The following is a 24,547-nucleotide window of genomic DNA, read 5'->3' as shown; positions in this document are numbered from 1 at the left end:
GGACATGATGATTTTTCCCAAGGGATGATCCCTTGCAAGGATATTCTATAAGTTTTGCTGACAGTTGTTGATATTTTAGGTTTATTTAGCTAAATAAATGATTTAAAATCATTGCATTGAACCTTGCCTGGAGAAATTACTGGAAATTCTTTCCTCTGGAGCCTTCCCAGTGCTATTCCCAATGGAAAAGGGTGTCAAACTGCCGACATAAAAAATATTTTGGAGGTTGAAGGTTGGACTGGGTGGTCTTGGAGGTCTTTTCCAACTTAATGGTTCTAAATACATCTTGGATTTCTTTAGTCTTCGGGGATTTGCCCACTGAAAGTATGTGGCAGTCAGCAGGTGGATCCAGACCTGGACTGCATCCTTCCCTCTCCTGGATTTTTTGGTTGAGAGACATTTCCAGGTACATTTGTCCTTAGGTCTAGAAGTCTCTGAGGTATTTGAAGTGGAAAAAGGAATTCTTTTTTGAGCACCTAAGGCCCTTAAAGTGAGAGTATGGATCAGATGAGTGTTCCTTGGGCAGTTCCGAGCCGGTGGCCGGGTTTGGGAAAGCAGGAGCTGGAATGGTGCCCTGATGGCCCTGTTGTCACCTCTCCCCCAGGCAAGTACTGGCATTCCCTCCAGCGTTTCGCCTCCACGGTGGGATATTCCCTGGTGGAGGCCCAGAAGTGTGAGAACGAGGAGGCGGAGACAGTGACAGCCATGGCATCGCTGTCGGTGGGTGTGAAGCCAGCGGAGAAGAGGTCAGTGGTTTCCCATCACATTTCCAGTCTGTGCAGCCAGGAGGAGCAGCCTTGCAGGTTAATTCTCTCCTTTCAGCCACTGCTGCTGTGCTTCCCACATCCCCTGTCTTCCGTGGGTTCCCAGAAGATCTCCCAGGCTGCAGGAGAGCAGCAGAGCCATGAGCTCTGTGCGTGCACCCTGTGCCTGAGCCTTCTGTTCTGAGTGTGGTTTTGGACCACAAAAACGAATTTATTTTGCTGGGGAAAATCTTAATGTTGCCCAAGTGAGATTGTCCAAAAACCCTTCTTGGTGGCAAGTTTAATTCAGGTGATCCCAGCTGGCTGGGTGGGAAGGTGATGGGAACATAAAAGAGTGAGACTTGGTACCATGAATTGTCCAGCTGTGTCATGCCAAACCCTCTTTTCTCTCTCCCCTCCCTGTCCCACCGTACCTGGCTGCACAATCCCTCAGACCTGAGGACGAACCCATGGAAGAGGAGCCTCCCCTGTAGCACCCACCTTTGAGCTGGAGTTCTCCTGTCTGTTCGTCTTCGTCTTGAAGCTCTGCCAAGAAGCTTTCTCTTGTTACTCCTGCGTCCTGTCACGGTTATTTCCCGAACACGGAAGGACAGCCAGGTGTAAAGCAAAGCAAGCGACACAAAAAACAAATCTCTCTGCATCTTTGAGTCTCTTTTTGCTGAAAAAAAACGCTGGTGAAGAGCAGCAAAGGACTGACACGTTGGGCACTCTTCCTCTGGTCCTTACCGGGAGCAGAAAGAGGAACGATGCCTGGGAAGTCTTTGGCAGACTTGCCAAACAAAAACGAAACGCGAGAATGATAAAGAAATCAAAGATTCAACAACACAAATCAAACAAACCTTAACATAAAACTGGTGCTTACAAAGTTGATTACCCACAACTGAGCAATCTCTGCTTGAACCACTCAACCCATTGTGTACTTTCATTTCTTGGATATTTGGAAATGGCTCTTGCCTGCCTGTGAGTCAGCAACAGCTCTTGTCGGAACTGGAATGTTGGGAGATGATGGTGAATTTTTAACAGGGAGGGACAGGGAACGAGGGACTCATCTGACACCTAAAGAAAAGGGAAGCAGAAGGGGGGAACAGTAGCCCAGATGGAGTCGGCTTTATTGTCTCCAAAGCCATCTGAAGATGAGTTTGTGCCTTTTTTTTTAATTGATGGATTTGGTGCAGCTGGATTTTCTGAAGTTTGAGGAACAATGCCTTAAGTAAAAATTAATTAAAAAAAACAAAACACACACACACAAAAAAAAAAAAAAAAAAAAAAAAAAAAAAAAAAAAAAAAAAAAAAAAAAAAAAAACCACCAAAAAAAAAAAAAAAAAAAAAAAAAAAACAGAAAAGCAAAGAAAACAAAAAAAAAAAAAAAAAAAAAAAAAAAAAAAAAGAAAAGAAAAGAAAAAAAAAAAAAAAAAAACAAAACACAGCAGTTCCTGAATATTTTTCCTCTGGTTGGGAAAGCCAAGGACTGCCATCAGGAAGGAAGACTTTTTGGCTTGTGCTGGCATGATGGTGGGAAGCAGGCATCAGCTGAGCAGAGCGTCTCCAAAAACTGTCGACAAGTTTAGATTTGTTTTGTTTTCTTTCATTGCTGTTTCAGAGAAAAGGAAAAAAGAAAAAAAAATTAAGGTAGTTGCCAAAAAAGTGGCAAATACTGTTGGGTCTTTGAAATTCAACCATTTTTAACAACCAATTTTCAAATGTTTTGTCTCTCTTCTACATTATCTAGCAATTGAACTTATCAATTTGGTTGTTGAAGCATGTATTAGACACAAATGCAGGTTTTAAGACTGGAATGCTTTTTATTAAAAGCAACTAGCATGAGATATTGCTTAAATTGTTAGGTATAAATATATATATGTGTATAATGTATATTCCAAATGTATTCCAAGCTTAGAAACCGGATTCCTATGAATTATTGAGAAAAATATTTATGATGCATTTATAGAAAAAAGAAAACAAATATATGTAATAAATGCATACTCTAACAGTAGCCATTGGAAGCTCCCTAGGGACAGATTTGGGAATTGGAACGTCAAAGGTGCTTTTGGAAAAGGATCTAGGTTGAAACTCGAGGACTTGTCAGGCGACAGGTTGGGAAGTTTTTCAGAAAGCCAACACTTTAGCCACTGGGCAACTACCCTAAACATTTGTATTTTAATTTAAGGTTTTTTGTTGTGATCCTTTTCTAACAAACATGAGAAAAAAAAAGAGTTTTTTATAGCAAAGACGCTGAATTTGCTGTTAATTTTTATATGGATATTTCCCGAAACCCTCCGGAAGCCTTGTTTGTGTGACTCTGACATTTCTTTTCCATTTGGCAGGTTTCCTTTCTGAACGGCAGTAGCATCTAAACCTTTCTTCTTCCCTCTTTTCTTGCTTATAATACATGGGTTTTCCTTTTTTTTTCTTTTTTTTTTCCTCTGTATTGTTTTCTCTCCTTTTCCTCAACTCTTTTGTACAGTGAGCAGCTTTCTGCAGGTGTAAGGAACTGTGGGCAGACCAACAGAGGTTGTTTTTTTCCGGGAAAGGGCGCATTTTACCGAGGAGGAGGATGAGGGACCGCGATGGGCTCCTTTGTTGTACCGATTCCGCCGACTGTATATTTCCTCAGCTCTCTTGTAGTAGCTCTGTAAAGAAAATAAGGAATTTTCTTACCTGGTAGTGTTCAGTGGGCAATGCCTTTGTCCTGCCCGCGGCTCCTGGCGCTGCCTACCCTCGGGAAGGCTCCTTGGATACTCCGGGACCGCCGGCGTTTTCTCTCCGCCGGACATGCCCGCAAACTCCCCAGCTCCTCTCTCCCTCTTTTTCTCCCCTCTTCTTCTTCTTCTTCCTGATGCTGGGAGGGGTTTTGGAGGCTTTATTTTTTTTGCCCCCCGCCACCCCGAGGAGGTCATTGCCTCCCGGGAATGCCGGGTGGGAGAGGCCGCGAGCCCCGTCACGGAGAGCGGAGTGTCTTCACGAAGACGGCGCTCCCCGCGCGCCTTCCTCCAGCAGTGTAGGACAGCACATCCCTCTTCCCAGCACAGCTTCTCCTTAACCACCCTTCCTTCATTTATCCTCTTCCCGTGGTGACTGGTGGGGTTGCTTCCAGTAACTTCTCTTCTTTCCAGTTTTCGAAGCAGCCGCTTTCGTTCCGTTCAGGACTCACTCGTGGGAGGAATCGGGAGCATGACCCCACGCTGGAGGCTTTTGTTTCCTTCCTCGATTTCTAGCGCAGTTTCAGAACCAGACACTACAGTATTTGAGTTGTGCAAACCCAAGTACATCCTAAAACCCCAAAAAGCTCCAGTGGCAAGGCCTGTCCTTGGCATATCCTAAAATTCCCCCCGTGCAAGAGCACTGTGTACCCGGGGATGTTGTGGTTTGGGTTTTCTTCCATCTGACCACGCTGCTGCTGTGATCTCAAATCCATCCGACTGCCGAATTTGGTGACAGGTGTGAGGTTTTGCTTCCTGTGCCATGGGCAGTGCCTGTGTTTACACCTCCCTTTGTGCTGTCAGCTCTTCCCCGGAAGGTTTTTGACATTTCTGCTCCCGGCTGTGGCAATCCTTTTTCCTTCCTTTTTGCTCTCCTGGGAGCCGCCGGCTGACTGTGCTGAGCCGGTTCCTTTGGAAAATCCAGAGGAGCTTGTTGGGATGCCACCTTCCTTCCTTCCTTCATTCCTTCCTTTCCATCCTTTCCCTCAGCTTTTTGCCGGGATGGGAAGATTTTTCCCGAGATGACAGAGCTCATCTCCTCCAAACTCCCGGCAATGTGGATTTGTTTCGCAGCATCCCCCTTTTCCCTGGGAACACTCTTCCCTGGGCTGTGACCGTCCCTGGGGATGCTCTTCCCCGGGGATGCTTTCCAGGGCCAGTGCAGGCACGGAGAGAAAGGAGAGAGCCCTTGTTTTGAGGCTCTCCAGGGGGATTTTTCACCTTTTTGAGCCATTAAGCTTCTTCATTTCAGATGACTTTGCCACGGGGGCGGCCATGGCAGTGCGGTGGGAGCCCGGGATGCTCCCACATCCCGGCACGTGCTGCCCAGGGCATCCTTTGTACCTGCTTGGGAAGAAAAGGAACATCTTTCAATCCTCTTTACAGTGAAGTGAGGCCCAGTTTGCAGTACACAAGTAACCATTGGGGGTTTTTTGGTTGGTGTTTTTTTTTGTTTGGTTGATTGTTTTTTTGTTGGGATTTTTTTTTACTTTCGATACAAAACATTCCTTTTTTTTATTAGTCACGGTCATGTGCTCATTCCATTCTTCCTTTTGTAAACTTTTTTGGGCCCATGTTCTTTTACGGGCATTGATATATATAAATATATATATAAATATATATGAATATATTTTTTTAAGTTTCCTACACCTTGAGGTTGCATGGTCTGTAAGGTTGGCATGTCTTTATATTGTATACAGATTTTGCACGCCAAACTTGGCAGCTTTGAAAACGATAATGAGAAAAAGAAAACAAAAACAACAAAAAAAAAAAAAAAAGAGGGGGTTTGGGGTTTCTTTGGGTTGGTTTTTGTTTTGGTTTGGTTTTATATTGTTTTGGTTTTTTTTTTCCTCTCGTGGCATTTGTGGAGACTAAAAGTGGTTGGGATGTTGTTGTCACACACACTCACTCACCCACACAGCTACACACCAAGGAAGAAGAGTGGGAATTCTTTTTTTTATTTTTTTGGAGTCTTACTGAACTTAATAAGAAGAAATTGTGCTTTTTATTGTTAAAAAGAGTAAATAAATAAAAAAAACAAAAAGGACTACTTAAACATTTCTCATTTTAAGAAGAAAAGAAAAAACTAAGACGTTTATCTAGCACTTGTGACTTACCAATAATAGAGTTTATTGTATTTATGTGGAAACAGTGTTTTTAGGGAAACTACGCCGAACACACCAAGTAAACTGCCTGTGTCATTATTATTATTGTTATTATTATTATTTTCCTTTGGGTTGGTGTTTTTGCTTTGATTTCTCGGCTGGGTGGGGAGGTTGGATGCAACCCTTGTGTCAACACACAGAGTCATTCATTCCGAGGAGCCGGATGGATGGATGGATGGATGAGGAGGACTTTAAAGAGTTAACTCTTCAGCACAGCTGCGTTAACTTTTTTAAGAAATTACTTTTACATGATGTATTTTTGCTCGGTTTCACTTTAAGCAGTCGTGTACTGTGCAACACTGTGGTTTAAAAACGAGACTTTACAGCAAAAGGCAAAACGTGTTTCTTCATTGTCATGAAGTTGGGCTCGTTCTCAGCTCATCTTCACTTTGTCTTTGATATTGATGATGAAAAAGAAAAAAGTATCCTATTGAAAGAAAATAAATTAACACTTTTTCTGTGCTCCATAGTGGAGGCGCTATTTTCCAATTTATGAGGATGACAAACTGGGGAGGGGGGGGGAGGGGTTGAAACATTATTCACCCGAGAGCTTATTACAGATATGTAGTATCAAAAAGTTGTAACAATATTATATTCTACTTTATACCTATACATGCTCAGTATGACGTCACCATTGGTAGCAGCTACCGGTTTACGCTGTAATTTAGACACAATTTCACTCTTCTTGTATGGACCCTACTTTCAGTGATGGTAGCATTCTTTGTGCTCAACTTTCCAACGGTCCTTTCTTTTAAACTGGTGGAGTTGGAATATTTTTCTCATTCTTGTTTTTTCTTTCTTTGTTTTTATTTCATTTTTATTTCTTTTCTCTTTATTTTGTTTGGGGTTTTGGTTTTTTTTTTTTCTTTTTTCTTTTTTTTTTTTTTTTTTACTGGCCAATGGTGTCTTTCTCTGACAGTACCGACTTCAATTTCAACTTTATTAGGAGTCCAGTATTTTGTACCACATTATGACAACTTGTTATTCTTGTGGTGTAAATAAAAGAAAAAAGTTAATTATAGTACCACCCGGGTTTCTGCTGCTGATCTTCTTTCCTTCCTTTGCTGGGATGGGGCGTTTCATCTATTGGGCTCTTGACGTGTCATGGAAGGGGGTCTTGGTGCCAGAGAGGTTTTTTGGGCAAAATATACCCATGTCTACGTTGGGGTGTTCATGGAATAGCTCCTGGATTTTCCCAGTTCCCTTGTGGCTCCCAGGTGCATGTTGACAAGTGCCTGCAAAAAACCAATTGAGTTTCCAGGTGAAGCAGCCCCAGCTTTATACCTCTCACGGCCTTTTTCATACGTGTTGTCCCTCTGATTGGCTTCCTGCTTGTCTCTGGAGCCCCCTGAACCATCCAAAATCCATCTGCTCCATGTGTGCCACCTGGAATTGTCCTGTGGTCACAGGGGAGAAGGCCACGCTTCAGTTAAGGGCTCCTGGTGGGAGGGATGGGGAGAGCTCCCAGGGAAAACTTGGGATGCTCCCAATTCCCTCAGCAGTGAAACATCCCCTGCTGCTTCATCCTGATTCATTGGAATCATGGAGTGGTTTGTGTTGGAAGGATCTGGGAGGTTCCTTCTCATCCCACCCCTGCCATTCCAGGGGTACCTCCCACTGTCCCAGGCTGCTCCAAGCCCCAGTCTCCAACCTGGCCTTGGACACTGCCAGGGATCCAGGGGCAGCCACAGCTGCTCTGGGCACCCTGTGCCAGGGCCTGCCCACCCTGCCAGGGAACAATTCCTAATTCCCAATATCCCATCCATCCCTGCGCTGTGGCAGTGGAAGCCATTCCCTGTGTCCTGTCCCTCCATCCCTTGTCCCCAGGCCCTCTCCAGCTCTCCTGGAGCCATTTAGGCCCTGCAAGGGGCTCTGAGCTCTCCCTGTATTTGTGTGCAGAGTGGGTTGGTGATTGCTCTAGGACCATGACCTGGGGGTTCTGGCCTGGCTGGGAGGGCACCGGCAGCTCCCAGGAGCTCCTTCCTGGGAGTGAAATCCCACTCTGGGTGACCCAGCTGGGGCAGAGGTGTAGAGGGGTGGGGGCTGTTTCAGATGCCATCCCAGCCCCAGTGCCTATTCTAAATATAAATTCTAAATAAATTCTAAATATAAATTCTAAATAAATTCTAAATATAAATTCTAAATAAATTCTAAACTATACAGGCATCGTCTCACCTGCAGTGCTCTGAGCTCACCGTGGCACAGGGACATAAACCTGGGCGGGGGTTGAGCTCAGTGCTGTGCTACCTTCTGCTTTAGCCATGGGAATTTTTACTGCTGATCCCAAAGAAAATGACATTGTGCTGCAAGGAATGGGATTCAACAGGGTTTTGAGGTGATTCCCTCGTGTGCCCGTGGCTGGGTGTGAGGAATGGGTGCCCAGCTTGGCACTGGCGCACCGTTCCCAGGTCCCTCGCTGAGTTTAATTTTCTTAATTTCACTTGTTTTTCTAAATTTACTTGTTTAAAGGAGGAAGAGGCTGTTTCTGCCTCTGGGCAGCAAGTCAAGGCTTTGTGCTTTAGATGCATGCCTGTGGCAGTGGGAGCACTGCAGGGGGAGGAAAAGGGTCCAGTGTTAAATGTACAACCTGAGCACACAGGGGGCAGGAGCTCATTCTGTGCCAGCAAAACATCCTGGATTTATGATGGGATTTGGATCTGTGTGGAGCAGAAACTTTCTCCTAGGGCTGGGTTGATCTCTTAGGGAATTCTCTGGAGCTCACTCAGGCACCTGAGAGTTCATTTGTTGTTCCTGCCTGGGTGTGATGTGTTGGTGCAACCTGCAGAGCTGCCCTGGGATCGAGAAAATGACGGGGAAAATAGTGTGGGCCAAGGCTGGAGAAGGTTCATGGCCACAGGGCCCTGGAAAGTATGGACCTCTGGAGGCACCTGGAAAACCAGGGCTCCTCAGCCAGGCTGCTCACAGAGCAACAGAAATACATTTTAAAACTTGTGGTAAAAAACTCAGCTTCCCAGGCTGTGGGGAAGGCACAGTCTGCCTTTTTTCCAGCAGCACAAGCTGGCAAAGTCAGTTCCTGCTGAGGCTGGGGAAAATACTCCCATCCCACAGCTGTGCTAATGGAAGGCTTCAGCAGGAACGGAGCAAATCCCATCCTAATTGAGGGAAAGGACTCCTGGCTGGGGGACACAGAGAGGGGCCAGGTGTCTTCTGGATGCCCACGAGGGAAAAGCAAACCTCTGCCCATGTTTACAGCAAGTTAAATGGTTCAGTAGCAGAAGGAAATGTTTGGGGTTGAAACAAAACCACCCCAAAATCTCACTGCTGCATAGCAGAAATGGGGAAAACATTTCCTGTGTAGATTGGATCACACAGCCAGAGCATCAGTGTGCATTAGCCACAGACAGGTGCCCTTTATCTGATTTATTACAGACCCTTTTGAGTCTTTTTCATCTATTTCTTTATTAATTCATTCCCCTGCCCCATGGAGGGAAGGTTTAGAGTCACAGAGTCACAGAAAGGGACTTGAGAGATCATCTTGTTCCAGCCCCCTGCCATGACCAGGGACTCCAAATTCAGTGCAATTAAAGGGGGGGGGGGGGGGGGGGTGGTTTACTGTATTTAGAAGGATGAGGGTGCAGACAGAATTGTGCATTTGTGCTGTAGCAAGGCACAATTACCCAATGGTCAACAGCTTCAGAGTGCCTGCAGGAACAAGAAACCTGTTTCCCATTAAATTGGGAAGGGAAGGGGGAGCAATTCCTGGGCTTTAAAGGCGATTAAAGTGTCCTTGAGCAAGTTTTCAGAATTTCACTCTTCAATTACACGTTGGAGTTTGAAAGGGGGGGAAAAAAAAAAAAACTAAAAATCCCTCCTTCCCCACTAGCAGAGAGCAATTGCTGCAATTCTCCCCAATCCCCATGGATAATGCAGATAGCACGGGCTCAGCAGCCGCCTTTGAGCCGGCTGGGTTCAGTGCTGGTGAGCAGCGAGAATTCCTGGAGCCGATTTATCCTGGAGCCGGTTTATCCAGGAGCCGGTTTATCCTGGAGAAGGTCCTGGCGCTGCTGAGGGTCCCCAGCCTGGGCAGGGCGGCCTCAGGGCTGCTCCAAAATCCTCCTGTGCAGGAAAAGCAGGACCAAAAGGGATGAAATCCTTTGGGCTTTGGGAAATGGGGAGAGAGCTCTCTCTGGAAGGGAAGGAGCTTGGAGCAGAGATGGGGAGAACCTCGCTGGGAGCATCCTGAGCCCACCCCGAGCCCTGCCAAGGCTGGGGACTGTTGTATTTGGGGACCCTCGTGGCAGGAAGGCAGGAATGATGAGTCTGACTCCATGTTCTCAGAAGGCTAATTTATTATGTTATCATACTGCATTATACTAAAGAATACTAAACTATACTATGCTAAAGAATACAGAAAGGATACTTACAGAAGGCTAAAAAGATAACAATGAAAACTCGTGATTCTCTCCAGAGTCCTGACACAGCCTGGCACTGTTTGGCCATTGAGTGAAAACAACTCATAGCAGAATCCAATGAAACAATCACCTGTGGGTAAACAATCTCCAAACACATTCCAAAGGAGCAAAACACAGGAGAAGCAAATGAGATAAGAATTGTTTTCCTTTTCTCTGAGGCTTCTCAGCTTCCCAGGAGAAAAATCCCGGTTAAAGGGACTTTTCAGAAAGTATGAATGTGACGGGGAGTGTTGGGCCAGCCAAGGGAGCAGGGGCTGCATCCCCCAGCTGCTTTTAGGGAATGTCCACAGCCAGGTGCTCACCCCACCTCCGGGGGATGCAGCTGGGGAGGAGGAGGAGGAGGAGGAGGAAGCTGCGGAATACCTGCACACCTGAACCACAGAGCGCTGCTCACAGTTCTGGCTGGAAGCTGACTGGGGCTGCCCGGCTCCCCCGGTATTGCTGATGGATGATGGCCCCTGGCTCGCTGGGATGCTTCCCCTCCTTTCAGGGGGCTGGGGTTGCTCAGCCTGTGGCTGGTGAAGCAGCTCAGTGCTGGGGATAACAAACTGCCTTGGCCGGGTTCGTCTGCTGGGCTTGGGCAGGGCCCTGGGAGTGCTGAAAGTGGGGCTGGGGCTGAGTTATTCCACAGGCTAATTCCTCTTTCATCTAAAGCCTTTTCATATTTGACCTCTCTCCCCTTTATCTGCGATGGGAAACTCGATTTCCACTGTTATTCCAAAACAATTCCTCTCTGTTCCCTTTGTGAGGCAAGAGAGGCAGGGCTGGAGTGTCCAGGGCTGCTTCCCAGCCCTGCTGTGGAGAGGCTTGGAGGGCGATGGAAGGAAGAGGAATCCAAGCAGGGAAGTGTCTGCAGATCCCATCAGGGCTGGAATCCACTCTGGGAGGCAGATGGATGAGGCTCCCCTCGTTCCCAAGGTTCCTGGCTCACCTGCCTGTGCTGCTGGGCTGCTCAGCCAGTCCTTCCTGGTGCACAGCCATGCTGGAATTTGGTCTGGAGGCAGGGAAGTGACACAGAAAGACAGAACTTGGCGGGTCCCAGCCTCCCCTCAGTCAGAAAACTCGGAGCCTTGGGTTTATCGTGGAATCACTTTGGTTGGAAAAGCCCTCTCACAGCACAGAGTCCAACCATTCCCCCAGCACTGCCAATCCCACCACTGAGCCCTGTCCCCAGGTGCCACATCCACAGGGCTTTTAAATCCCTCCAGGGATGGGGACTCCACCACTGCCCCGGGAAGCTGTGCCAGGGCCTGACCTCCCTTTCAGGGAAGAAATTTTCCCTAATATCCAACCTAAGCCTTCCCTGAGGGACTGAAGAGAATCCCATTCTGGGACTCTCTGGTCCTCCTGAGCAGAATTGAACCATGTGGACAACCTGCAGAAGGATTAAAGGCATTTCTGGAGACTTCCAGGTGAGTTTTTGCTCTTCCCCCTTGTCCTTCTGTAGGACAGATTTCTTCTCCTCCCTTGCCTTCCCTGAAAGAGGTTTTGACTGTGTCATCCTCAGCTTTGGGACTTTGGGGAGATGAAGATTCACAGCAGAACAACTTCCAAGATGAGGAAAGGAGAACTCACAGCAAAAGCGCTCTGAAAAATGCATTGACTGAATGCTCAGGAGCAACTCTCAGAGCAACATCTCTCTAAAGAAACTAAAAAATAAGCTCCCAGTTTTGCTTTGTGTTGGGTGTTGGGTTTTTTTCCCTCCCCCTTGGGCACAAATAAATCTCTGAGCTGAAAGGAACATGTTGCATTTGGCTGGTTGCTGGAAAAGTCAAGTGGGATGGGAAAGTACGCCCTGGCTGCCACCAAACCCATCTGAGCAGCATCACCCTTGTCCTGCTGGGTGGCTGGGGAGAGCCAATTTGAGGCTCAAGTGCTTTCCCAACTTTTAGCTGGATTTTCTTCTTTTCCAGACAACTTGGATTTCGCTTGGAACCCGTCTGGCAGTGTTTGGCTTGCTGCCTGCTTGGAGCCAGGGCATGTGGAGATTAATGACATGGAAAATGAGGAATGCTGGCCATAAACTCTGAAATTGTGGGGAAAAGGCAGCTGAGAGAGGCAGCCTCTGGTGAGAAGGTGTGTGGCTGCTTTGGGGGTGGGGTTTGGGAAGGCAAAGGCTCTGGCAGGATTATTTTCCCCATCCCTGGAATTGTCCAAGGCCAGGCTGGATGGGGCTTGGAGCAACCTGGGATAGTGGAAGGTGTCCCTGCCCATGGCAGGGGTGGAATTGAGATGAGTTTTAAGGTCCCTTCCAACCCAAACCATTCTGGGATTCTGAGATCCTAAACAGAAGTTACCTCATGAAGGGGCTGGAGTGCCTTGAGTAAAACAAATCCTTCCCTTCCCCTCCTGATGGAAATTTGAAAATCCCCTGGGTGACGGGTGCCTCCCTCCAGCAGGCAGGGATGGTTAATACCCAGCAGGGGAGAGGAAACCTGTGAGGATTATACCCCAAATTCTCCATGAGCTCTGTTCCCATGGTCTTCGTGGGGCCCACCTGGGCCTCACTACACCCTGGGACACCCCCTTCACCCCCAGGTGTGCATGGGCTTCACCCCCTCCTGGACTCCCACTGCATTCTGTGCAGAACGGGAATTCTCAGCCATGAAATGGGGTCACCCATGGAAAGGGTCCAGGAAACCCCAAACCAGTGGGGATGGCACATTCCTCAGGAATCTGTGCCTGGAATTGGCATCCCAAAGCCTTGAGGCAGCACCCCCTGAACTCCTGCCAGAGCTCTGCTAAACAAGAGGAGAGAACCCTTCAACAGCAGCCGTGCCAGGTGATTTTATTAATTACAAAATTCACCTAGAAACATTTCTCCTGTTACAAAATTCAGCTAGAAACACGAGGCTTTGTTGTCCTAGAGAAGGGGCTTGGTGACCTCTTGCTGGAGCAGGCAGCTTGGCTATGGCCAGGAAAGGAGGATTTGGGGTGGGTGCAGCAAAGCTGGAGGAGCTCAGCAGGCAGGGATTTAGGATGCTGGGGCAGGTCCCTCTCTGATCATGGCCCTGTGAAGGTGTGGGAGGAGGGACGGGGCTGTTTGAAGTCCCAGCCACCCAGCTTCCCTTTCCAGCCCTTTCCACTGAGGCTGAGCTTGATTACATCAGCATTTCCTGGCTGGAAGTGGGGTGAGGACCGGCTCAGTGCTCCCGTGGCAACCACAGAGAGCAGCACCAGGCAGCATCCCACCCCTGGAGGGGATGGATGCGGGGTTTGGCCCTTGGATTATTTTCTTCAGCCCAAAGTCAGGCCAACAGAACAAAACCTGGTGGGTGGGAAAGATGAGGGTGAATGAGTCTTTAGATGGGGAAAGGTGGAAATCACCTGGAAAGAAGAAATATATATATTTATAGATATATATATTTTTGTATGCATAAATATATATAAAATCTGACCCAGCCCTGAACTTTTCTGGCAGGGAAGTGAAATTCATGAGGAAATACAGCCCAGCCTGCAATTCCTCATTATATCAGTGGGAGCCACGTTAGTGGGGCCAGTAAATCTGCCAGATGGCAAGGGGGGGATTAGGTGGGAAGGTGGGACCTCAGGAGGGTGCTGTGCCCTGAGCACCCCCACCGTCCTCATTAAGGAATGTTAATCACCCTGGTTCCCAAAAAGCTCCCAGAGGTTTGTTTATAATAAAATCTTTATGGTTCTCAGAGGTTTGGTATTTTTTTTCCCGTTCCCCGTTGCATGGGAAGGGTTGGGAGGGATGGCAGCTCTAAGCAGCTGTGGCTGCCCCTGGCTCCTGGGAAGTGCTCAAGGACAGGCTGGATGGGGCTGGGACCAACCTGGGACAGTGGAAGATGTCCCTGACTCTTTTCCAGAGATGTTCAGTAATTTGATCTCTCTGAGATGGCTGCCCTTGTTGAGCAGGATTGCCAGGGAATGAGCTCAGGGGTGTTCTGGGTGGCAAGGAAAAGGAAACCAGCAGACAGACACAATCCCCAAAATCTGGTTTGCTTAAGTGACCAGCCCCAGGCTGCCAGGCTGGGCTCAGTCCCAGCTGGGTGTTGGCTGAACTCGTGACACATCCAGGAAAAGCCTTTTCAACCAACAGAGCTAAAGAAAAGATTGAAAATAAAACCCTAAAAATCAAGTGACTGGCAGAGAACGGAGCTGGCTCCTTCTTCCCTGGCTCTGCCTGTTTTCCACAGTCACCGAGGTCATCCTGGAAAAACCACGGTGTGGTTCTCCAGGTTCTCCATCCCCAGCCTTCCTCCTCTCCCTCCGTGCGCTGTGCAGGAAGAAGGATGGGCCAGAGGGATGAAGGATGGGCCAGGAGGGATGAAGGATGGGCTGTTCCTCCGGAGGGCAGGAGAACAGCAGCTCTTTCCCCCGGGAGCAGCGCGATTCCCGGTGAGTGTTCTTGGATCCATCCCAGCAGCGGGCAGGGCTGTGCCAAGGGATGGAATCACAGCAGGGGCTGATGGACTGCAGAGCTGCTCGGACAGATCTGGAGATGAAAGGAGAGCAGAGCCCAGCCCATCACCTTCGGGGGATGAACGGAGCCCTTTTTGTTCGGGAGGGGGAGGAGGCAATAAATGAAATGCTCAAGTGACCCGAGGGGGATCACAGAATCCCAGAATGGTTGGGGTGGAAGGGACCTTAAACTCATCCAGTTCCATCTCCTGCCACGGGCAGCGACACCTTCCACTGCCCCACGGTGCTCCAAGCCTCATCCAGCCTTGAATGGATGCATGGATGGATGGACACATCCATCCATTGACCTGTTCCCTAGAGGAAAAAAAAAATACACTCCTGGGAGAAGCCCCCACGTTTCCTATTTCCACAAAAATACCAAATGAGTGGGATAACTCTGCCTCCACACCACATTTCTGCAAAGGGAACTGTTAAATTTGGTTTATATCTTAATATTGTAGCTTTTTTATAATGGTCTCGCTGTGGGCTGGGAACTCAGGGCAGTAAAATCTAAAATGTAGGTTTTCCCAATGGCAAAAGCAGAAATATTCCTTGTGTCCCAGGCCTGGCACTAAATTCCCTGTACATAATGTACATCTCCACCATCCCCAGCATTTCCTGGTGACTTGTGCTTGGCTGGCTTGGGCACACTGAGGCACACACTAAATTATTTGGAGAGCAGAAATAAAAAGCACCTCAAGGTCTTCCAGACTGAAGGAAAAAAAAAAAAAAAAAAAAAGTTCAGCCTTTTCTCCATGGAAAATAGAGATGGAAATTTTCTCTAATCAGCACAAGCCTTTTATTCAGGGTTCATTTGAACCCTTTTATTGATTTATTTCTATGATGCCAAGAGGACAAGGAGCCCAAGCTCTGCCTGAGGGAGCACACTGGACAAAACCTCACTTGGTGAATCCCACGGCCAGAGGAGTTCTTGGGTGACCCTGTGGCTTTATGTCCCCTCCGGTGAGGGACTATGGAGACCCTGAGGAGGTCAGGACTGACCACAGTGAGCTCTGTTGTGCCTGTGCCATTGGATACCACTGGGAAAAGGTGAGCTAAGGGACTGGAAAAGCTGGAGATGGCCTCTTCCAGCTCCTGATGAAGGATGGCCTCCTTTCCCTGCTCGGGGAAAGACCCATCCTCTCCTGGGCCTGTGGTGCTTTCCTCTTGCCTCAAGGATCTGGACAACAATTTTCACATCTCACCTGGCTCCTCATGCTGAAGGTTGCTCCAGCATCCTGCTGGTGCCCTGGGGTTATGGGGAAAACCTTCTCACGTGGATGCTGTGAATTTTGGGTGCGGGGGACACCCAGAGCTACGGAACCTCCCAACCCAGCGGCGTTCTGCTTCCCAGGAGGACACAACCATCTCCTCAACTCGTTACCTTCCACTCCCCTCTAGTGGTTATGGAGCCCGTGGTGGAACCAGGGAGGCTGAGAGGAGCTTGCTGGTGCAGGGAAGTAGCTTTTTATTCATCATTGATGCCATCTGAAGGGCACAGAGGGGCTCCTGCTTGGGGCCAGAGAGACGCGAGCCTGTGTGACACAGCCCGGGCTGAGCCAGGCTGGTGGGGATGGGGGTCACACCCTGCACCTTCCTTTCTTTAAAAAAAAAAAAAAAGAAAAAAGTAATTCTCTTCTCTCCTTAAAGAGAGAAACCAGGAAAATGTAACTACAATTCGCTACAGGGCATTAACCCTGCTGTACCCATCTCTGTCCCCACCTCTGTAGTCTCAGGGGTCGGGTTTGTTTGCGGGAGCCGACTCCAGCGCGGGGCCAGGAGCCTGGAGAAGGAAATGTTGTTAATCTGATGCTCTGGCCTCAGTTCCTGGCGCTGTCAGCTACCCAGAGAGTGCAAAATGAGAGGATGAGAGCAGAGCTGAGATGGGATAATAAATATCAGGCAAGGACCCCACTCTGTTTCTCCGTTGTCATCCCAAGAGGTTCTCCTGGGGCTGGCGCTGATCCTTGCTGAGCAAACACCTCTGGGCTTGTGTCTCCTCCTGGCTGAGAACTCCCTGAGCAGAGGGCAGGGAGCAGCACACCTGAGACTCCACACCAGGGCTTTGACTTTTTTTCCCCCTCTGTGATCCAGCAGAGCTTGATCTGAGGCACCCCAGAGCTGGGGGCACCACCCAGCCCGGACTGTTCAGGGGTTCAGGTGGTGCTGGAAGGACACACAGTGATCCCACAGCTCCTGCCACAACATTTCAGCAGCTGACAGCAGCTTTTTTGGTGCATTCCCACAGGCATCTCTGCTGGGATGGCATATTCCTGCCTCCAGGGATGGGAGAACAGCTGTCCTGCCTTCAAAAGGAAGTGCTGAGACGAGCCCAGCTGTGGAGAGGCACCCACAGCTGTCACCCCCATCCTCCTTGGGACATGTTCTCTGCCAGCCCTCCTGGGGACCACCCCATCCAAGGTGGCTTCCCTGCCACCACGCTATTCCCAACCTTTCTCCCAGCACGGGTCTGAGGGTCCAGGGACCTTCATGTTTGCTTGAGAACTGAGATTCCTCTTTTTTTTTTTTTCCCCTCCTTTGGAAGTTGGGAAGTTTCCAGCATGAGTCACTGCCCGCCTCCCCTCCATAATTAGTGTGCTGGGAGTTGTGAGGATGACTTTGGGGTAGGCTCCTAGAATTAATCAAAGTATCTTCCACATTTCAGTGCAGTAAAACCATCATCCGGCCAAATCCCTCCTGACTGGCACAGCCCTGTCCCAGTCCCAGTCCCTCTGCCCTTTCCTCCTCTTTATTTTCTGTTCGTGGTTTCTTTTATCCTTCCCTCTTAGCGGCATTTCCCACAAATAACTTGTAACCTCTTTTCCCCTTCCATTTGGCAGAGCCCTTCTCAAGGAGGTTTGTTTGTTTTCTGCTTGCAGCCCTTTTCCTGGTGTCCATCATTGTGTCGCTGTGGTCGGGAAGTTTGGGCTTTGTTTTGTTTGGTTCACAGGCTTTTGACATGTTAAACAACAGGTTTCACCATTTGACAGTAGGGAAAAAACCCCAGTGATCCACCCCGCTGCTGCTTTCAACTCCCCATTAATGCCTCTGTGGTTTTAATTGCTTTTGGGATTAAACAAACATTTTAAGGATAAAAAAAAAACCCCAAAAACAAAAAAAAAGTGATTTTGAGCATTTTCCCCTCTCTGCTGGTCACCTTGTTCTGTAAGAGCCGTGTGGGTGGAAGGGCTCTGGTTGCTTTGCTGATGGGAACTCCATGCCTCAAATCCCAAATGGTTTGTGTTGGAAGGGACCTCACAGCTCAACTCAGGTGGGCAGGGACACCTTCCACCAGTCCAGGTTGCTCCAAGCCTCATCCAGCCTGGCCTTGAACACTTCCAGGGATTGGGCAGGAGAGAGAGAAGGAGACAGATCTGACAGGGGAGGTTCACCAAATAAATTTGTTTGACCCTTGCCTTGCTGAGCTAAAAGCTTTAGGTTTAATTCCCATGAAATCCAGAATTGCCTTTCCTCTGGAATCTGCATTTGAGGGCAGTGCTGCTGAGATAAAAGGCACTCTGCAGAAAAGGCTGGATTTTGGGATTTAGCAGTGCAGGTAGGAATGCTGAAAGCTTGGAGCGGGCTGGTTGCCATCCGGTATTTTTCCTTGTGATGATGAAATGTGTCTTTCCTGGAAGCAGAGTACAGATCCCTTGTCTTTTGATAGCTGTGCTATCTTGGATTCCTCCTGGATGACTGGCAAGTTCTTAAAGGCAAAATTCAGAGTCGGAATTTTGTGTTCCCTCTTCATTTATCCAGCTCTGTTTTCAGTTCTCAGGCTGTACTTAGATACACAAGCCTTGGCTTTCCTAGCAGCAAAGCTCCAAAAACCTTGAAATAATGATTGAGGATGAAAAACTAAATGATGGAAACTTCTGGTAAACCAAAATTTAAAAAAAAAAAAAAAAAAAAAGAGAGAGAAAGAAGATATGTTCTTTGTAAAGGGGTATTTCAGTCAGCCTGAAGTTAAATATTTCACTTGAACAGTGTTTTATATTGTAAAATTTCTTTTTAAAATCAGAATTTTCATTTAGAGCACTTCAAATATGCCTTCTTAGTTTTTTTTCCTGATTTTGCTGTTGTTAAACACTCCATGAAATTTCTGCAATTGTTGTGATTTTAGAAGCATGCTTTCAGGAAAGCATCACCCACCCCTACTTGCCCCAGGCTTTTCACATCTTCCCGAATCCCCATGCAGCATTCACCAAATAACGAGCTGCTCCCTGCAATCCAGGAGCTGCACATCTGCAAACCAAATTTCACCTGTAGGTGAATAAAGCCGAGGGCAGAATCAGAGAGTCAAGGAGTTAATGAAGATGATTTTTTGCACCATTTTGGGCAAACATCTCCATCCGGCAGCCCGTAACGTGTGCTCAGACACAAGTGTACAGCTAAATCCTATCTGGCACGTGCTGGAGGCACTCTGCTGAGTTGAGGCCTTGAGTTTCAGCCTCCTAAAAAGTCTTGGCAAGCCTTGAAATGTGCTTAAAGACCAGAAATGAAAACACATCGTCGCTGGCAATGACCTCTCAGTTCTGAGGGATGTTTTTTATAGGTCAAAGACAGATGGGAAAAATTCATACATTTCCCAAAAAACAATGGGAAGGAACCTTTTAATCTGAAACAGCACTGTGGGTCTGGGTCCTTCATGGACTTTGGATGCAGGTGCTGCTAAACCTGGCTGGGGATGGATGTGCCCTGATGGATCACTGGAGATCCAGGGGATCCCACCGGCACCTGCAGGAGTTCCAGCCCCATGGCAGCCAGCACAGAGCCACTGAGGGCTCGTGGCTGAGCCCTGGCCACCTGGCGCACACCTTGTGCCTCCTCCAGAGCTAAGATCCAGAGGCATCCTGGCAGAGCCAGCAGGACTCGGAGGGGAAATCACTGTGCCAAGTGCTCTGCAAACGCCTTGGCAGTGGGAATTTGGGGGGAGCCAAAAATATGACAGAGCTGGACAGGCCTGGAGTGCATGTGGCAAGTACAGGAGAGGGAGGGAGGGAGGGAGGGAGGGAGGGAGGGAGGCTGGGCAGTGCCTGGACAGGGCTCTCAGGGAATTCCTGCCCTCCCTGTGGGGCTCATCCCCACATCCATGTGTCCGAAGGAGTCGGGGCATCACAGCCCATGGGGTTTGGGAAGGAGCTCACTGGAGTTCAGTGCTCTACTCTGCAGGATAATGGGAACATCCCAGCCAGCAGGGCTTGGTTTGGGATTTTGAGCACCCAAAGGAAACCCCAGGCTCCTGATCTGTTTTCCCCCCTGCTTGTCATTTGGCTCTGCTTCAGCTCCAGGCTGTAAAAAGCAGTGGAAAAACGACATGGAGGAGCCTGATTGCACATCCACTGTGTCAGCTGACCCCAGAGTGGCAGGGCCCTGTGGACCCTTTATTTTTATCCTGGGCTGGGATTGCTCCTCAGTTTTGCAAGTGTTAGAGATTGGGAACTCTGTGACTTCCAGGACAGGATGCAAGCCCAGAGTGCAAAACCCACCCTCTGCCAGGGACCAAAATCCACTGTCTGATTCTCCTCCAGGTTCAGGAGTGTGTTTGTGCTGGTTGACCAGACAGTCCTGCGGATCCTGGAGGGGATGACACAGACAGGGGCTGTGTTCCAGCCCTGTTTCCAGCAGGAAAGCAGAGTAAGGTACAGTGGTTTCCGCTTCTGGGCCTTTAGCAGGGATCTAAATCTCAACCACTGCTGCTTTCCTTAGGGGAAAAAAACCAAACCTCCCTGTGGGATCTTCTGTGGCACCAGGAGATGCTGTAGGGTGGAAGTGGTGCAGGTGGTGCATCCTTGCACTGATTTATTTATCCATCTGCTGGAGGAAGCAGCACTTAAACCCATTGGTATCTCTAGGAGGGAGCCCGGTTTAGATCCAGACTTGGGCAATGCCAGATTTGTCCTCCTCCCAGTGTTCTGCCTTCCACCTCTCCTCCTCCTCCTCCTCTTGATTGCAGCTGTATCCACACGATGGCACCAGCCCCCAGGCACTGTCCTTCAGGCTGAGCTGGGATGGGGAGCTGGGGATGATCCAGTGAGGGGGGAAAGTTTCCTTGACAGTAATCCAAGAGGGCTGGAAAAGCAGAGACAAAGCAGCAGCATGTTCCCTGGCCAAGGTGATGCAGGAAGATCACAGAGTGGTTTGGGGGTGGCTTGGAAGGGACCTCAAAGCCCAACTCATTCCACCCATGCCATGGCCAGGGACACCTTCCACTGTCCCAGGGTGCTCCAAGCCCTGTTCCAACCTGAACTTGAACATGAACCTCACAGCTCAGAAATCATCCCCTGGCTGGGTTTGAGCAGCCAAATCTCTTCAACAGTTCTGAGGTTATCTAAATCACCAAACTCTTTCCCCACGCCAGCTGAGCTCTGAAACGTTCCCTGGAACAAGGAGGGCAGAGCCCTGAGAACCACTGCTGGAAAAGTTCTGTAAGAGATTTCAGGAGCGGTAAAACCATGTTAGGGCTGAACTTTTTGGTGGTTTCAGAGAAATCCACAGAAACAGAGGGGTCCAGGACAAGGAGAAACACAGATGATGCTTTGCACTTTGCCTCAGGCAGTTTGGGTTGCTCTTTTCTAGGGCATGAATGAGTCCAGGCAGCCAGTCTGGAAGCCAGCTGCATCTCCTGCTTTTTTCCCTTGTTTTCTCTCCAAAGCAAAGCAAACACATGTGTTTCAGACAGTGGAGTTTGGTTTTGCACTTTCCAGCCCCTGGCACGTCAAACAGGGCCCTGATCCTGTGGGAACACAGGTGGCAGAACCATTAAAACCAGGAAGTGGCACCAAGAGACAACTGTGGGGTTGCACCTCTCTGCCACCTTTATTTTTCTAGTACTGGTAAATTGAGGCATGGGGCAGGATCCTGGCCAAACTTCCCAAAAATCTTGGGACTCGGGGTAAGAAGGAGCTGGTTTGGGGAATGAAATACCCCCCTTTTTAAATAGAACGCAAAGTAGGGGGGGAGACACTTGGTGGTACTAAATGAAAATTTATGAGGAGGAGGAGGAGGAGGAGGAGGAGGAGGTTTTGTTTAGAAGTGAAATCATCAGCTCCCAGCCTGACCTTTGGCTCCCCCGACCCCAGCCCTGATGAAGGGGAAAGGCTCTGGCTGTTCAAACAGGTCACAGCCTGAGGCTCACGGGCTGAGCTGTGCTCACAGAGCTGTGCCAGAGCTGGCTGCTCCCAGCCTGGGCTGGGGCTGGATGTGCCATCCCACCCTGACAGCAGCCTGTCCTGCAGCCACCCCTCAGATCTGAGCTTCTGCCGTCGTGTTCTGCTCATCCCAGACCATTGCAGAGCGTGTGGAGTGAAAGGCCTGCAGGTCTCATGGACATTTTAAGGAATGCTGGGGAGTTTGGCCAGGGAAGCTGTGGTTGCCCCATCCCTGGAAGTGTCCCAGGCCAGGCTGGATGGGGCTTGGAGCAGCCTGGGATAGTGGAAAGTGTCCCTGCCCATGGCAGGGAGTGGGATGAGATGAGCTTTGATGTTCCTTTCCACCTAAATTGTGCTGTGATTCTGTGAATTTCTGGCAGGAAAGAGCAGCTTCTAACAGCATAAAATCCCTTCTCACGAACACGGTGCTCCTGCAGTGTTTGCCACCAAAATGTTGTCCTTTTTGATTTAATTCTATTGTAGTGCAGTGCTAACAAACATGGGCTTAGCAAGGCACTGCTGAAGTCCCGGTGCAGAGCAGCAGAGTTGAGCAGGAATGAAATGATCACCTGACATATGGATACATGGAAAATGACTTGGGGCCTGTAGGAGCCGTCCATCTCCACCCTGAGGTCTGCATGTGTGGTCTGGAAGGGGCAGGTCTTTGCCTTCCCTCCTGTCTGTACTTCATGGTAATCCTCTTCTTCCTCTCCACCTCCCTCTTCCCTCCCACTCCTGCTTCCTTTTCCTTTTTTTGTGGTGTGACTTCAGGAGGGACAAACCTCACCTCAGCCCTTATGTGAGAAGGTTGGGGCTCGAGATTTGGTGGATATTAATTCTTCAGCTGGTTTTTACCTGGTCCAAGTTGCCCAAGCGGTTCTGTCTCCTCAGACCAGGATGTTCTGTGGTGGCAACTGACAAATGAAGCACAATTCCAAGCCATGGCAGGAGGAGCACATGGACCACCAGCTGTTCCAGTGTCCTCAGAGGTGGTGGTTGCACACAGGATGCTTGGACGTCACTGCTGGTGATGACGATGCCTGCAGGGAGAGCGACCCAGGCAGTAACTCCTGGGAAGATGTTCATGCTTCAGCCAGCTCCTCTGACTTCCTCTACCCCAGGGAGAAAAAAAAAAGGGAGGAATAAAAAGCAACTAACACAATCCCACATGAGGGGCTTGGGATGCCACCAGGAGACCACCTTGGATGGACCTAAAGAGTGGCCAAGGTTGGCCTGGGTGTGGCTGACCCCGGGTGAGGCAGGGGTGTGTCTGGCCCCACCAGACTCTGCCAGCTTTGGCACTGGTGTGATGTCCCAGGAACGTCTCTGTGCCTGCCCCTGGATCCCTGGAAGTGTCCAAGGCTAGGCTGGATGGGGCTTGGAACAACCTGGGACAGTGGAAGGTGTCCCTGCCCATGGCAGGGGGTGGGACTGGATGACCTCTAAGGTCACTTCCAACCCAAACCATTCCATGATTTCTTGGTGAGAAGAACTGTGGCCATGGGGAGGTCCCTGCCCAGAATTTTGGGCCCACCACCCCACCAGGGCTGTCCTACCTGATGTTCGAATGGATATGTCCCACCATGAGCTGCTGTCCCATGCCAACTCCTACTGAGCTCCCACCCAATCACTAATTTGGGAAAGCAAGATACGGCCTGGCAGGGCCCCTCTGAACGAGGGTTTCTGCCATAAGGGATGTTAGGAAATTCCATTATGGATCTCCCGGCCATGTGTGAAGCAGGAATTGAGGTTTTTTTCCATTTAAGTGCCCAGACAGCTCCAAAGACGCGATGAACTGCAAACGACCCGTGGAGCCCATTGTCTCCAGGAGCTGGTGACAAAGCCACAGCGACCAGGCAGGGATGTCACACCCGGCTGGAAAACAATGATGCTGGAAGTGGTGGTGTGAGGCTGGGAATGGGGACAGTCCCCTTCAGGAATGGGGACAGTTCCCTTCCAGAGTGTGGAGCGGGAAGAAGGCACCGGTGACAATGAGGGAAATCCAGAGTGAGTCCCCAGCCTCAAACTGCTTTAGCATGGGAGCAGTTTCACAGCCCTCATCTGGAAGCACATGCTCGGGCCATATCCATCATCCAGGCCAGAGCAGGGATGAGGGAGGAGAACCCTTTTGTAAGTGTTGGCCAGGGGAAATATGACTTATCTTGGAGAAATGAATCATGTTTCAGCGAATGCTTCCTGCAGAAATATTTTTCTCACAGCCTTTGTTCGGGGTTTTGGCAGATCTGGAGTTTGCTGGCGTTAGCAAAAGCCATCGCTCCCACCCACTGCTCCTGGGGCTGGAGTAGGAAATAAGGAATAAAGGCAGAGGGGACGTGGAAGGCTAAATCCATCACCACTGCCTGCAGCAGGATGTGGAGCTTAGAGGAGAATTTCGGAGGAGATCCCCGGATAAAGCCCAGCAGAGCCGAGTGCTTGGCTGCTCTTGTGAAGGTACCTGTGCTGGGCAGGCAGCTCGGAATTCTGACACTGGGACAAATCCCTCTCGGGTGCTGGGGCTTGCTGGAAATCAGCCCTCAGTTCCTCCTTTCTCTCCTGAAAACCAGCATTTTGGGAGGGGCCGGTGTCTCCTGTTGCTATATGTGGTTAGCCCCAGAAAATGAAAAGAAAATGAGAGAAAAAGCTGTGTTTTGACATGCAAATCAATCCTGAGCTCCTTGTCTCCTTCTCCAAAGGCTTTGACAGGGATCCTGTCTGCCTTCCCACCATTCACAAACATTGCTCTGGGTCACAGCTCGGGAGGGGAGGAAGGAAAAATGTCCATCTTGGTCCTGGAGAACTTCAAGGATTTTTCTTCCCAGTGGTAGGGAATTTTTCCCGGGAAGGCAATTTCATTCCTGGGCCTGGTAGGCTCCCTGATCATTTTAAAACAGACCCCTGAGGGGAATAAGG

The 24,547-nt window shown here is 49.2% G+C and overlaps 1 protein-coding gene and 1 pseudogene across 13 annotated transcripts in view; both read left to right on the top strand.

The window, feature by feature from the left end:
- The window catches only part of HDAC4 (histone deacetylase 4), a 170,913-nt gene extending 168,927 nt beyond the window's left edge, over positions 1–1,986 (top strand). For all 12 annotated transcript variants that reach the window (XM_041400239.1, XM_041400235.1, XM_041400236.1 and 9 more), the window contains 2 exons: positions 605–746; positions 1,198–1,986. In XM_041400239.1, coding sequence (XP_041256173.1) covers positions 605–746; positions 1,198–1,237 — 182 coding nt within the window. In that variant the 3' untranslated portion in view covers positions 1,238–1,986. The remainder of the gene's footprint in view (positions 1–604; positions 747–1,197) is intronic.
- Positions 1,987–2,114: 128 nt separating this feature from the next.
- On the top strand, positions 2,115–7,557 carry LOC121333689 (annotated as a pseudogene). The gene is made up of 2 exons (XR_005952346.1): positions 2,115–6,649; positions 7,528–7,557. The product of XR_005952346.1 is annotated as an uncharacterized LOC121333689 (transcript).
- The last annotated feature ends 16,990 nt before the right edge of the window (positions 7,558–24,547 follow it).

Source organism: Onychostruthus taczanowskii, unplaced genomic scaffold, assembly GCF_017590055.1.
Source record: "Onychostruthus taczanowskii isolate IOZ18803 unplaced genomic scaffold, ASM1759005v1 scaffold176, whole genome shotgun sequence".
NCBI lineage: Eukaryota > Metazoa > Chordata > Aves > Passeriformes > Passeridae > Onychostruthus > Onychostruthus taczanowskii.
Note: the sequence above shows the minus strand (reverse complement) of the source record. Positions and strands in the feature narration are given on the sequence as shown.